The 15,142-nt window shown below is 43.5% G+C and overlaps 1 protein-coding gene across 1 annotated transcript in view; it reads left to right on the forward strand.

Annotated features, from left to right (window-relative positions):
- The window catches only part of si:ch211-186j3.6 (neural-cadherin), a 276,175-nt gene that overhangs the window by 121,872 nt on the left and 139,161 nt on the right, over window positions 1–15,142 (forward strand). The window contains exons 9-15 of the mRNA XM_068710718.1: window positions 1,729–1,897; window positions 3,327–3,497; window positions 3,781–3,953; window positions 5,064–5,231; window positions 7,397–7,646; window positions 12,943–13,070; window positions 13,386–13,572. Coding sequence (XP_068566819.1) covers window positions 1,729–1,897; window positions 3,327–3,497; window positions 3,781–3,953; window positions 5,064–5,231; window positions 7,397–7,646; window positions 12,943–13,070; window positions 13,386–13,572 — 1,246 coding nt within the window. The remainder of the gene's footprint in view (window positions 1–1,728; window positions 1,898–3,326; window positions 3,498–3,780; window positions 3,954–5,063; window positions 5,232–7,396; window positions 7,647–12,942; window positions 13,071–13,385; window positions 13,573–15,142) is intronic.

Raw genomic sequence — 15,142 nt, forward strand, 5'->3', positions numbered from 1 at the left:
AAAAAAGAGTTCCACTGTCATTAGTTAGACGTCAAAGCGAGACATCAAGCAGCAGAACTGAGGGATTTCTTCCATTCCACTGTCAGCACATGAGCATCAGCAATCCAGTGAGACGGGGGGGAAAAAAAGAACTAGAGAGCGAAAGATGAGGGACCAGAGAGAGAAAAAAGAGTGGAGGGGGAGTGAGCGAAACCCAGGCAGCGTGTAAATGAGGGTAATAAAGCTCTCTGTGTGTCTGACAAGTTCAGTGATTGACAAAATCTTTGAGAACCCAAACACGGAGCAGCTACCTTGCAATTCACCGAGAACCGAAGGCGCCTAATGAATCTCTATGAGGACTCACAGAACGAAGGCCGCAGCGCCTCATGGAGATCCGTGTTAATGTTTTATGGTTGAAATTAACATTTTTGGACATCCAAGGAGTCACTCTTTTCTTGGGAATACCTTATTTTAAACATGACGGTCGATAGTTATTCAACAATTGTCAATGTCAATGTTATTTTTTCATGTTCAGTAGAGTACGCGGTACATATTTAGAGCAGCGCGACATTTCTCTCATCAATTTGAGACGTGGGGTTTTGTCACGTGTGAGCGGTTACAGACCACATGTGAGTGTTGACAACCTTCAGTGGTAATGCTAGGGCGTAATGTCTCTCTGCAGTCTCATGTTGGATTGGAACCCTTTACGTCTGAACCCATTTGTCAAACCCCTGCAAATTGTTTTGTGAACAGATTTTGCACACTGCTTTCAATTTTAGTTCAATTAAATATTTAACCACTCAGGTGAACTGTAAATTGACACTTTAGCATGACAAGTATTTGGAAGAAACCGCTACAATTGAATGATTGATTGAGTTAATAACAATATGTCAAGGTCACATTCATGTATTTAGATAGAACAATTGTATGGTGACAGTTACGAGATGAGGTTGGAGCAAGAGCCTTTGTTTCAGTGCACGCGGTTATCTTTAGTGTTAGCACACAAGCCCACTCATGCACTCCCATGGGGTGGTTAATGCATGCACTGCAGGTGCCGCCCTTACAGGAGTCCATGTCCATGTGTTGCCCTCCGTTATTCTCTTTGTCTAACACATACATAAGACATATTATGTCTGCGGAACATCTGTTCGCCACAGTCTTTTTGAAATATTGGGTTGTCTACCTTCTGTACTCCTGTTGTAGTTATACGAGCGGTTTATTGTGCATTAAATTATTCAGTAAAATCACCAACATGGCACAACAACACAAGGCTTTACTCGGCTGACAGAAATCTACCTGCTTCATGTCATATTTCTTTCTAACTGCAGCTATTTGCTAGCACACAGCTGAAGGCTTACTGTGAAGTGTGGCGCCCCACTTCCAATAAACAAAGGACTTGTTGTGGACAGAGCTCACATAGATCAGCCGGTTTCATGGTTACCAAAGCACAGTGAGCGCATCAACACACAGCTATTGGGCACCGTTGCCAATACCCTCCACTCCAGTGGGTGCTGGGTTAGGCTTCAAGACCCCTGAACCCATCGCCACCGTCCACATTACACAGGGAAATGTAGCAAATCACTGAATGGAACGGTGCAGGACCCAGGCTTCAATCTGTCCTTTCAAAATAAATTCCACCTCCCACATGCTTTTGATGACAGTGTTGGATAGAACGGAGCACTGATCCACGTTTCTTCATACTTTGGTTGCTGTGGTCTTGTCTTCCTCCCACCTCTTAATCCTCCTCAGTGTCAGCAGTACAGAGAGAGCACGTCGGTCCTGGAGAACCAGCCGGCGGGGACGTTCGTTCTGCAGGTTCACGCTGTGGATGCTGACGAGGGCTCCAATGGCAGGGTCACATACGGCTTCATGCACAAAGACTCCACTGTGCCCGCATTCAGTATCCACCCAGACACCGGTACTTACACACACACACACACACACACACACACACACACACACACACACACACACACACACACACACACAGTCTATCGCTCATATTTAATAGAGTACAACAAGGCATGCAGGGTGTCTAGAAGTTTGCAAGTCAATTAAAAGCTAACTTCTTGTTGGTCTTTTTTAATACCAGACTGAATTAAAAGTACAGTAGTTGTCATTTTGCAGAGAAATGGATGATAACGTAAACGCCTCATGGCTTTAGTGGTGAAATGTGTTTCACTTTTAATGTTTTTGAGGCATATTATACCTCATTGTACGCTCAGATTTAAAGTGGTGATGAGGGCTTTGAAACAAAAAGCTTTGGCTTGATACATACTGGAAAACAAATAGATAAAGGGTTTCGTAAAAGTTTTACACAATAAGTTGAAATAATTCAATGAATCTGTCTTTGATGTATCAAATTCTTTGTTATTCCTTTCTGAACAAAATGTATGTCTTTGTGCAATGGCCATGGAAAAATATTTGCTTGCTCTATAAACGTCATGTTGTGTCCCATATCTATAATTCTACCTATATGCAGTATATGCTCTACATACTAAAGGTAATGGGAGACTGTTTTTGCAGTTGGTATACAAGAAATGAACATAATTAACCATTTTTACTAACAGGAAATTATATTATAAAAGTGTGTTTAAAAACCCTGGAATATGATTGGACATATAGGAAGATGTATCGGTTCCATCAATCCCAGAAGCTGCAGCAGGGATCCTGTCCCAAAGCAGGCTCCTTTCCCATGTTGAGTTTGCAAGTTTACTAGTGAGGTCACGCGGTCATGTCAAGGGTGTGGATGTAAAGAAGTGCCAAACAGCATATACCTTCCACCTCAGAAGCAACCGTGTTTTCAGTAGGGATGCGGACCTGGGATTTGAGTATGGGCCGGTACCAAGTACCAGTCTGATAGCAGTGTTTGATTAATAAGCTGTACGCCTCACTGGACAGCACCTCGCTTGACTTAAACATGGCTTTCTTGACTTTGGAAAACAAAATGTAACATATATATATATGTATATATATATATATATGTATGTATATATATATATATATATATATATATATATATATATATATATATATATATATATATACACATGTACTGAATTGGTATTTTTGTAGAACAGTCGCATCCGATACCAGATTGGCCTTTTGTCCCTGATAAACGATCCAGCAGTTTAAAATATAGAATAAACATATGTCTCTTTAGATTTGATGATAATTACTTCAGTCTCCCTTCTTCTACTGCTCTCCATCTGCTCTACTGTCTTTAAAATGTAGCTTCAAGGCGAGCGGAGGAAATCATTTTTAGTGTTAAATTGCAAATGCTCAGGGGCCTCGAGACCAAGCGTCGTTTAGCCGTCTGATCACACTCGCTATCTCTGTGTCTCCAGGAGTAATTGTGACAGCCAGGAAATTTGATCGCGAACGCCAACGGGAGTACGCGGTGACAGTGACTGCCACTGACCGGGCGGCTGACCCGCTGATTGGCATTTGTCAGCTCAACATCCTCATCCTGGACCAGAACGACAACAGTCCCAAGTTTGAGAACATCCGATATGAGTGTGAGTAGATATTAGTGTAAACGTGTGAGCTTCGGTCACCGAGAGAGCTCAACCCACTGCAGCTTGCAGTGAGGAAAACATCTTCAAAAAGTGATGAATATGAACATTATCAGTCACTAACGCACGTTTAGGCAACACAACTACTTGGTAAGGGTTAAGATGTTTGTTGTCTAGGATGTCTTTCTTGATTTGTTGTTTTCTGAAGTTACTGACGAGTACACGGCGTAGAAGGCCTCTCAGAACCACTGAGGCCTAAAGCACACCTCCTTTTCCTCCCCAACAGACTTCCTTCGCGAGGATACAATGATCGGGACCAGTTTCCTGCGGGTGGCGGCTCACGACGATGACTTTGGCACCAACGCGGCCATCACGTACTCCATGTCCAGTGAACAGCCTGAGTATCTCAGGGTCAACCCCCTGACAGGCTGGGTGTATGTCAACCAGCCCATTTCACAGGTACACACTAAACTGTACACAAAGGGACAATACCAAATCAAAGGGAACGCTTTAAAAGCTTACATCATACACTATGTCATATATGTGTTTCTAGTTTAGCAGTTGTATATCTAGCAACTGTACGAGCAAACGACACGGCGCCATTCCTAGTACATGGCAAGTATATTTGCATTCAAGTACTTTATAGCTGTGAACGAGGTGGCAGAAGTCCAGCAGCGAGGAGCAGACCTGAATATGGGATGGTGCCTTCACTGCCTTTTCTTCGGCATCGGGAGGAATAACATTGCTGATATTCTCTCCTCACCTCGCTGCCTCTAACCCTTTGCTTCACCAGCAGCGAGAAAAAACAATCTAGGTGGGAACATGACCAAGCAATAGAGTGGGATTGCCACGTATTGTGCGCAAAACAAGTCTGTATCTCAGATGAGTGCCACAATGATCAAGCCCCCCCCCCAAAAAAAAAAAACCCCCAGCAACAACTCGCCATCTTCCATTGCCGAGAGGAGTGAATGTCTGTATCCTCAGCACCTTGTATCTTACACCAACACAGGGCACCACGCCAGTGTTTGGCCTTGCAGAGAGAACAGTTCGCACTAGAACACTAAAACTTTTCCACTGACAAGAACAACTGGATAAAGTATAATACACCAGCAGGCACTGCCTGAACGTTCATTTCAGCCTTCGCCAACGTGATCATCTCAGTTGCGTTAATTGCTTAAAAGCAAATATTTTAAAACCACAAAAAATTCTTAAAAATGTGAAAAACTGGCTTTATGAAAATCAATTATTTCACTCATGAATTTGGAATACCTTTAAAGTGGCAGAATGTGCAAACAGCCTTCATCGCATGTTGCATAAAGAAGAAGACGATGAAGTAAATTGTAAAAGAAAGAGTGAACTTTTTGTTGCTGAAGCTATTTGTTCTTGTAAAGGTTACAAAACGCTGCTGCAGAAGTGTAGGAAAACGGATCGCTTGCTGGAATCTGTGTGGTCTAGAATCAAAATGTTTATCAGTCGTTAAGGAAGCTGTAATTATCACTGTGTCATACGGATCTGCATCACAAGAACGCACCGTCCAGCGATCGCCTCTGTGTGCATTCATTACCACAGAGGACCTACATCACCAGGGAGATCGTGGCCACCGACGGTGGGAACAGGAGCAGTTCGGTGGAGCTGGCCGTCACCATCACCAACGTGAAGAACCAGCCTCCACAGTGGGACAAAGACAGCTACAGCGTGGTCATACCAGAAAACACCGTCCGAGACACAGCCATCGTGGTACGTTGGGGCGAGGGGGGGGGCGTGGTGGTGGGCAGACAGAGGACGCAGATGCACAAACACAAAATGAACAAGTCAAAATAGGCGAAGCGTCTGTATTCATATAGCACCGTACAAACGGGGGGCGGTGGTGGCCTAAAGGGTGGAGGTACAGGCTGATCAAGGCTCTTCAACCCAGTGAAGAAACGGTGAATAAATAAATAAAAGGTTCAGCGGAATTTAAAATGCAATGTAAAGTAAGATGTATTAAAGTAGGGTAAAAGACAAAGCAATACTAATAACACAGAAATAGAATTATAGTGCAGCTACTGCGCTGCAGTGTTGCTCCAAATGTAATTACAGAAAGAACTATGCTGTAGATCAATTAATCACTCAAAGGCACGGGAAAAGAAGTGTAAGCATGCAGAGATGCACGCACATCTTGATACTTCAGTCAGGAACGCTCTCTTCATAGATTTAACTATAATAGAACTACAGTTATGTCCTATGTTCTATGTTCATGAGGAGGGATTCATATTTAAATCGAGCGCCTTGTAGTGAGGCTGTGATTGGTGTGTGACCGATAACAAACAGTGACTCAATCAGCTGGCTGTCAGCCGGGGGGGGGGGGATGACTCCGTGTCCTGCTTGAACTAATGCGATGCCTCGTTTCCTGAAAAAGTCTCAGTGCTGTTGTGTTGTTGTTTAGTAATACATTTCGCCTTCTTTGATTTGGATGTCCAATCAGTGTTTTAGAATGTATCCTTTCAATGCGCTGCATTTACTGTGAACACTGATTGGGTGATTGGGCCGTCCACATAGAAGGGGGCAGGTCTTCCTTTTCACCTCATTTGATTTCAAGTCTCAAACGTTCAGTAAATCTGAGACGTCAGGGGAGCTACAGGTTTAGGAACCGCGGCTATATAGAAAGATGCAGACATTCAAAAACATCCTTAATTCCGTTGATAAATCTTCATTGTCTTTGCAGTTATGATCCGTCCTGTCAAGTGCATTAGATTGCTCATATTGCCCTTTCATGCCACTACACAGTTTCAACTAATCAACAGAATTTTCCAAGGATCTCTTGAAAGCAATTAAGTTCATTAAAGTTGCTGATGAATATTTCAAACAGAGCGATGGAAATGAAAAGACAGAGGAGAGTGCTTTACATGAGAGCGCCTGTGTGTGTGTGTGTGTGTGTGTGTGTGTGTGTGTGTGTGTGTGTGTGTGTGTGTGTGTGTGTGTGTGTGTGTGTGTGTTAATCGAGACGGTAGTCCGGCGTTGATTTGGCGTTTGTGCAGCGCTGCAATGACTCTCAGTGGGTTGTTATAGCTCTACCGTGGAAACTTGAGCTTTTTATGACTGAAATCAGCACACGCACTCGTCGGGCGTGTTTGCCAGTTCTGCATGCCTGACGGGACGTCTCATTATTGTAACGGCTACGCTTCGCAGGTTGAATACCTACAGCCAGTTCACCCATAAGCACGTCACGTCAGAGATGGCATTTCTTTCCTTTAATTGGGGTGTATATGCCATCAGCTGTGAATGAGGTCTCCTTAATTAGTTTGTAGAGACTGCCGAATGAAGAACAGCGTGTTTCCCTTTGATCCCAGCGGGGTTGTTGTCTAGTCCAACAGTTTAGGCCGGACTGCCTTGATATTTTAGAGTTCATTATCATGCTATGAAACCCTTTTTTTTTTTTCATCATTTCTCTGCCATTTACAATGCACGCTTCCATTAAAGCTCAGCAGCTGCTGTCCTGTGCTTCGGTCCCTGTCCTGAGAGTCACTGCTGGCAGGAGGGATTTTTTTTTTTTTTCCAGCTCTCCAAATTGATAATTGGAAACATGTAAAACTTGTCATCTCTCACCTACATTGATTGATAATGCGTGACTTTTATTCCAAAAGTGAGACATAAAGTAATTCCCCTTTTTTACATGATCGAGTGTCCGTATGCTAGCATGGACACAGAGCACACACAGAGCTTATGTTGGCTCTGAATGTTTCTTCACTTATTGGGTAAGATGACTAATAGGACAAATCCCAGGAGGTCAGAGTCGCTGTCTTTTTAAATGTCTTCTTGCATCGTACCATCTACAACAACTGGCTGTAGTCCATTATTCAAAGTCCCACCTCTGCAGGCTGAAATGAGCGAGATGTGTCATACTGACGCTTTGTTCCACACAGACCATCAAAGCCACCTCCCCTCTCGGGGATCCCAGGGTGACGTACAACCTGGAGGACGGCATGGTCCCCGAGACCAACATGCCAGTTCGCTTCTACTTGACCCCCAACCGAGAGGACGGTTCCGCCTCCATCCTTGTGGCGGAGCCCCTGGACTACGAGACCACCAGGAACTTCATGCTGCGGGTTCGAGCTCAGAATGTCGCCGCTGTACCGCTGGCGGCCTTCACCACGGTCTACGTCAATGTCACAGGTGAGCCTTACTGAATCGTTTTGGCTTTAGTCGAAGCACTTGTACCGATCCTCAAATGGAATTCATTCCTCAAACCGTGCGTGACCATTTGTTGTCTCCTAGCACTCGTGTGTTTCTGAGTAATAGTTGGGCATTTCACGTGAAGTACGTGTTCCTGACACTTGCTATTCCATGATAGTTTTAAACATTAATGAGTGTAAAGTCAAACTCACCTTGACGCTACATTGTGAAGCTGAAGTATACTGTAATCAAGGGGATCTAGTTGGATCTGGATCGTTGTTGTGACAGATGCATATTGGTTAATTGATACAAACTAGTATTCCACGTTTCATCATTGCAGTACAGTGACTGTGGTACACACTGACCAGCCGTGTGACTGTTTAAGGCTGCAGGAGCAGAAGACAAGTTGGGTGTTTGATGATTCTTCTTTTGATGGCTGAGCTACAGCTAATGGAGGAATGGATTTCGCCGTTTAATTCACGAGATGGGCTTAATGGACTTTTCAGAATATAAATAACAAAAGCAAGAGCAGCATCAGGCCCCATGCTTATTCAAAGACTGAATGCGGGACCCTGTTAAGGTCTAGCGGCTCATATTTTACCGAAGTACAATCCCAGAGCACATTAAACATGTTCAGCATTATCACCTAATGTGATTTGGTTCAACAGTTGGTGTATTTTCATTCATTTACATTTAAGAGAAAAGACGGGGGGGTTCTGTGGCTAACTTACCGCAGTCTGACGCCGGTTGCGCAACATTTAATCGGCGGGTTTGCGGTGCTTAGTTGTTGCTTGATAGTGACATCATCAGTCCAGTTAGAGGCTGCGGATGGACCAGAGGCCTGCTGCCTTCACATGGCTGTGAAAACCGGTGGCAAAGGAAAGAATTTCAGCGGAGTATTGCTGGTTGAAAACATTGCATTATCATGTTGTAGAATGAAGACAATGAACTTAATTCTGAGAGCGTGATGAACGGCCATCCTTGGATGTGTGGTGCAGGAGTTTCTCAGTGACATCCCCTGGCCTCTGATTAGAAGGCATCTACATCAGCGTTGGCCTTGCAGCGTTCAGGGCTGATTTGAAACAGTCGTTGGCCTTTTTGAGCCATTTCAACCCATGAAATCCAGATTTGTATAGATTTGTTCAGAAATGTCAACATTAGCGCCAGCACTGATGCGTTTCATCACAGTACCAGTTTACCGCGCACGGAACACATCGAAGTGTGTCGTACCTCTCTCAGTGAGCTTAGGTTGATTAATCAGCATCATTTGCTGCCGGCTGTGATGTCTGGAGGGAAGTATGAGCCTTTCAACCTCGGCAAAGGCAGCGCAGACCAGATCCACTCCTTCCCTTCCTACCTTTAACAGTGAAAGCACTTGACAAATACAATGCCAGAGGGAACGCAAATCCACTCAGAGCGTTTCGCTAAAAGGAAACCCAATAAAACAGTTTACAGCAGCTTAGGCTATAGCGTTTGTTCCAGACAGAGAGCCAGACACTGCTCTGGGTCGGCAGGATCCGGGTCGCCTGCACAAACCAATTGGAACCTTTTATTGAAAAAGTGTCCCAAATCGCATCGCTGCCCGTATGAATAGTTGTATTGCAACATATTCGCTGCAGAGTATTTAGCATTTTAATGCTGTTTTTTGGTCACGCCCCCGGAGTGTAAACTATAGTGTGTAATATGTAAAGCATGATTTTAGTCAACAAAAGGTTGCCCAAAGTGCTGCACATACAGTAGATACGCAGTCATACAAACAAAGACTTGATTAATAACAGTAAGGGACATTAAAATCCAGACAAACTGACACAAATCACACAAAAGTGTCACTTTAAGGTCAAAGGTGATAGGCCAGGGAGAAGAAATAGGTTTTTAAACGGCTTTTAAACATCGGTAAGCTGGATGACAACCCAATATGAAGGGGAAGGTTGTTCCAGAGCTGAGGGGCAGCGACAGAGAAGGAAAACTAAACAGAGAACCAGAAGCTGTTGGCCGAGAGGTCGTAGTGAGCGAGGTGGGGTATAGGCCAGCAGCAGGTCAGACAGATAGACGGGGGCGGCGCCATTTACACACTTTAACACAAATAACAACATTTTAATAAAATGAATTCTGTCCTCTACAGGTAGCCCATGAGGGGATCTTAAAACCGGTGAAACGTGTTCACGCCTGCGTGTTCCAGTTAAAAGTCTGAAGGCGTGACAGAAGTTTTGTTCCAGCGTACAAAGAATCACAATAGTCCAGCCTGGAGGTGATAAAAGCACGGATAACTTTCTCCAGGTCTTTTGACCGAAGTGTTAAACAACTGGTCCTACTCCACATGCCCCAGACTGCCCTGCATTTAATCCTTTTGCAACGTGCACATTCACACACACACACACACACACACACACACACACACACACACACACACACACACACACACACACATTCACACACACCTTATTCCATCAAGTTGGTTTTAATCCAGTGAGAACTATTTAATTCACTCTCCCTTCTCTTGCTCCTCTCTCTGTCCCTCCTCTTGACTCCTCTCCTCCTCTTCTTTCCGCCCGTCCTGCTGCTTATCTGTCGTAATAAGAAAGCTCTTTGACTCCTCCAGAGGCAGGCAGGGAGGTCTTTAATGGATTTAAGGCCCCATTTTTAATTCACAGATTAAGACATTTGCACAGAAGAAAGGGAAGGAGAAATGGCACATGAAGCAGCATTAGATTGAATGTGTTGCTCTAGTCGAGTCGTTTCTGTAATGCATTTGACCTTAAATCAACTAGGTGAGGATTTGGCTTCTGCTTTTCAAGCAAACTTCGGAGTTCACGGCCCGCCTCACTGGTTCATGGTACTATCTGCTTCATCTCTCTGAATGATGTAACTCTCCCTCTTCTCTCTTGTTATGGCTAAAGGTAACTGATGTGAGCTAAGGGACATTTTGTGTCCATTATTAATTGGCCTTAGTTGCCATGCTCTGACCTCCTTGAATAACCACAACAGCAGAAATGACATTGGAGGTATAATATGGACCTTGTGTGCTTTAAAATGTCTAGAAATGACTGGGCATGTGTTAGTTGGCTTGTTGAGATGCGTCCTTACATTATCCTAAATGTTTCCAACACTTTTCACACCCGGAGAAAAATCCATAACTTTTAATCAAGGCAGCAGTTTGTTTCATTTGGCCACCCGTCGATTTGACTTTTTGATGCCAGTACCGGGACGTCGGGGAACAAGCTATAGTGGATTTTAATCACGGGGTCCGTTTGCTTTTCGGAGGTCCAGGAGACCTCTGCGCATAGTCGGGCGAGTCCCAGAACAAAAAACTCCTAAACGCCTAAATGTCAAGTTATCAGAGACACAAGCTGACCACACTTTTGCGGCAGCTCGGCATCAGAGAAACCATCCCGGTTGAAAAACCTCCTGAGCAATGAACGCTGAATGAATCCTGACCGGAACGATGTTAAAGACAACGACTCCCATGATCCCGCTCTACTTCACTAAGTCACCAAACTCCATTTTATGCTAATTCTTTTTAGAGAGAAAATGACACATTGCGTCAACACATTAATACGTCACTCTACAGTAAATGTGTGGGCTCAAAAATAATCAGGGTTTCTGTCTTTAAACTATTTAAACTTTAAACTAGGATGAACTCCTATCTATAGCCACATCTTAGTTGAGATGCATCCTCCTCCTTTACACTAATAGCTGCAGGCTTCCGTCTTGATGAGGCTCCATGATGCTTCGTTGCGACGTCATAAGGAGGACTGAAGCTGCTTTGAAGGCCAATATGCAGCAACAATAAGGAGCTAATCTATTTACTGCCACTTCTCTTCAAATGTATTCACTACCTACAAAGCCACCTTTTATTAAGAAATAGACAAATACAATGACTTACAATCTGTCAGCACATATACGATTTAGTTAAACTTAGTGTTGCTTCAGCCACTGGTGAGATATGAAATATGATTCAGAGGTTTGAAGGCTTATTAGATGGGTTCTCTGAAGTAGGACTTGGTGAGATGTCCAAAATGTTCTCTCACAATATAGGTCGTTTCATCTCTCGATAACGATATCATGATACAGCATGTTTTCTGTTCATCTAATAAATACACAGTCCATATGAAGTTAGCTCATGGTTTTCTATACTCCTGCATGAATCAAACACTTGACAAATGAAAAGCGCTGCGTGTTTTCTCATTTAATTAAGAACTTTAGTGCAAAATAAACCGATTTTCTAAGACATTTGGGTGAGTATGTGCTTTTTTTAAAAAATTTTAATCAATTTAGTTGACTCAATTGTGTATAACAATATCTCATATCTCAATTATCACATTGAATTATCGCCCAGCTCTACTCTGAGGCAGGATTTTACAACTCTAATCACAAAATAATTAATTTTTACAATGATTACAAAGTAAACAGGAGAAATGAGGCTTCACGTTATTAATAAATCAACATGGAAGAAGCACTTGCACATATTTAACAAGTTACAAAGTTCAATAGAAGACAATATTATTCAAAGTTATACATTCCAACTACAAATATCCTTTTAAAAATGACACCGCACTGACCCGGCTGACCTCGTTCTAACGTGAAAGCTGTTCCTTATCGGAGCTACAGCAGCAGAACCACAATCCACCGAAAGCTTCTGAAGAGTCCAGTTACAGAATACTGGGCTGAACCATCACAAACACATCAGGGATGCTGAATGTAATTCACAGGATCTATAGTTGAATTCTTAAATGCAGTGCAGCCAGATAACTGTGCATTACCCAGAATCCTTGCATTCTGGTCTAAATGCCAACGAGCAAAGACATTAAGACATTTGAACTAAGGGGTGAAGTAATTTAAGATAAGTGGCAAATAAGTGTTATGAAATAATTCTCGGCAAAAGACGCAAATTGATCTGCAATACCCTTAAATTCTATGCATGAGCTGTCAAATGGGGCTCAACAGAGCAACACTATATATATATAATATATATAGTGTTGCTATATGCAAAGATTCTCAGGAGCTTCATCTATCCATCTCTCCATCTGTAAGATAACAGTTACGACTCGGCATGTTACTGTTTTTTAAAGAGTGACATCTTCTCGGTTTAATTGATAACTGTGCTAATCGCAGCCATTTGTTGTTCATAAGCAGGTGTGGCTACATGAATCGATGGCTAGATGGATGCTGCCACCTGGTGCTGCTGCCAATTTGGGCTTTGCAAAGAGCCCATCAATCATCTGAGACGTTTCTGTCAAATCCAGCACACGTACATACCGTAAACACACTCTGTCCTCCCGTTCTCGTCCTCCTCTAGATGTAAATGACAACGTCCCATTTTTCACTTCCTCCATCTACGAGGCCTCGGTCACTGAAGGGGCAGAATCGGGAACTTTGGTTTTCCAGGTTTCAGCCAATGACCTCGACTTGGGTCTCAATGGGAAGGTAAGAACACTTGTGCGCACGCACACACACACACACACACACACACACACACACACACACACACACACACACACACACACACGGTGGTAAAAGTGGTAATTGCTTTTTCAGCATGACCAGTTGAAAAGGATGTTTAGAATTCCGTTCCCTTTAAATACATTGATTTTCAGTCTCACTCTGTTTTTGATTATCCAAAACATGTTCTTCCTTGCTGTGTAAATGAGCTGTTTCACTGGGTTGTAGCACTTTGCCTTCTATATAATTGTGTCTGCCACCCCCCCCCCCCCCCCCACCACCACCACCCCCACCGCTCAGATCTCTTACTCCCTGCTGGAGGATCGCAGTGGAGACCACCAGTACTTCCGTATTGACCCAGAGCTGGGATTCATCTACTCGCAGACAGTGTTTGATCGCGAGACCAAGAGCTCCTACCTGTTGGAGGTTCAGTCTGTGGACGGCTGGGAGTCAGCGCGGCCCGGCAAACACGGACAGCCCAACTCTGGTAAGTGAGGCCGTCGCTGAAAAGAACAGTGTCTAACAGATCATCGTATCCTGTAGCATTGAAACGTCCCCTTAAAACAGCCCCAGACCATTATTCATCCCACACCGAAGAGTTGGCAAGGTGCATTCAGGCAGGTAGTGTTCTCCTCGCACAATTATGCCAAAACCCAGCTTTCCAATTAGTGAAGCACGATTCATCACCGCAGCCTGGACGTTTCTAGTGCTCAAGAGTCCGGTCACAATGTGCCTTAACGCCTGTCCAACCAACGCTGCTCGGCTTCTCACATGCCGGCACTCAGGCTCGTGTGCCGCTGCTCAGCCAAGGAAATCCACGTCATGAGACTCCCCGCAAACCACGCTTGTGCTAATGTTTCTTTTGGGGGCAGTTTGGAGCTCTGCAGTGAGCGGCTCCAGCTCTGTTAGCTTGTGTGTGGCCCACTGCTGAACTCTCATTGCTCCCAACCTGGGCACGTTTTGCAGAGAGCATGATATCCTTTGACATCGCCATATTAAAAGTCAGTGCGCTCTTCAGTTCAACACAATATATATATATATATAATGGATCAATTTATATATATATATATATATATATATATATATATATAGTTTGTGAATTCAGACTGCATGGCTGTATGCTTGAATGTGTGCACATGCTAGCATTGAGCCCACTAATTTGAAGGGCTGTCCATCTACCAGAACGTATCAAGTCAACACATTTTTATTCAGCAGTTGAAGCAATTACATTTCTACCAACGCAACTGCTCATAAGGAAAAATACTCAACCCTTCTCCAAATATGTATACAAACAAGGACCAATATTGCAATTTTGATTCAGTATGGAATTTATTTGAAGTTCCATGTCTCCTGTATTATACACGTTCCACAAGCAATACATCATTCTGTTGTATAACCAGCACAGCATTGGATACAGTCAACAGCTGCTCATCCATGCAGGACAGGCCTGCATTCATAATAAGATGAAACAAGATACATCAAATCATGCATTGATATTAATAACATATCTTAATTCAGCTATTGAAAAACCTCCAATCAAGGTAGAATATTGTGACTTGTGACATCATGACTGGTGAACATGTAATATTATCATCGTGACACGAGGGACTTTTCTTAGCTCTTGATTAGCTGCAGCGTTTATTCACGGACAAAAATGAACTTCCCTCTCTCTCTCTCTATCTCTCTCTCTCTATCCCTCTCTCTCTCTCTCTCATTTACATTACAGTCATTTAGCAGAAGCTTTTATCCAAAGCGACATACAATAAGTGTATTCATCACAGGTATTCAAGAGAACTAATAGTCACCAGAAGTCATAAGTGCATCTTCTTTTCCAAACAAGCATCTAAGAGCATAAAGCAGAGCAAAAGTAAAACTCTCTCTCTTTCTCTTTCTCTCTCTCGCTCTCTCTCTCTCTCTCTCTCTCTCTCTCTCTTTGTCTCTCTATCTCTATCTCTCGCTCTTTCTCTCTCTTTTTGTCTCTCGCTCTCTCTCTCTCTCTCTCTCTCTCTCTCTCTCTCTCTCTCTCTCTCTCTCTCTGGCTCCGCCCACACTAGCAC

This window comes from Cebidichthys violaceus, unplaced genomic scaffold (genome assembly GCF_023349555.1).
Source record: "Cebidichthys violaceus isolate CVI_PGR_0920_01 unplaced genomic scaffold, fCebVio1.0.p SCAF_16, whole genome shotgun sequence".
In the NCBI taxonomy this organism is placed as follows: domain Eukaryota; kingdom Metazoa; phylum Chordata; class Actinopteri; order Perciformes; family Stichaeidae; genus Cebidichthys; species Cebidichthys violaceus.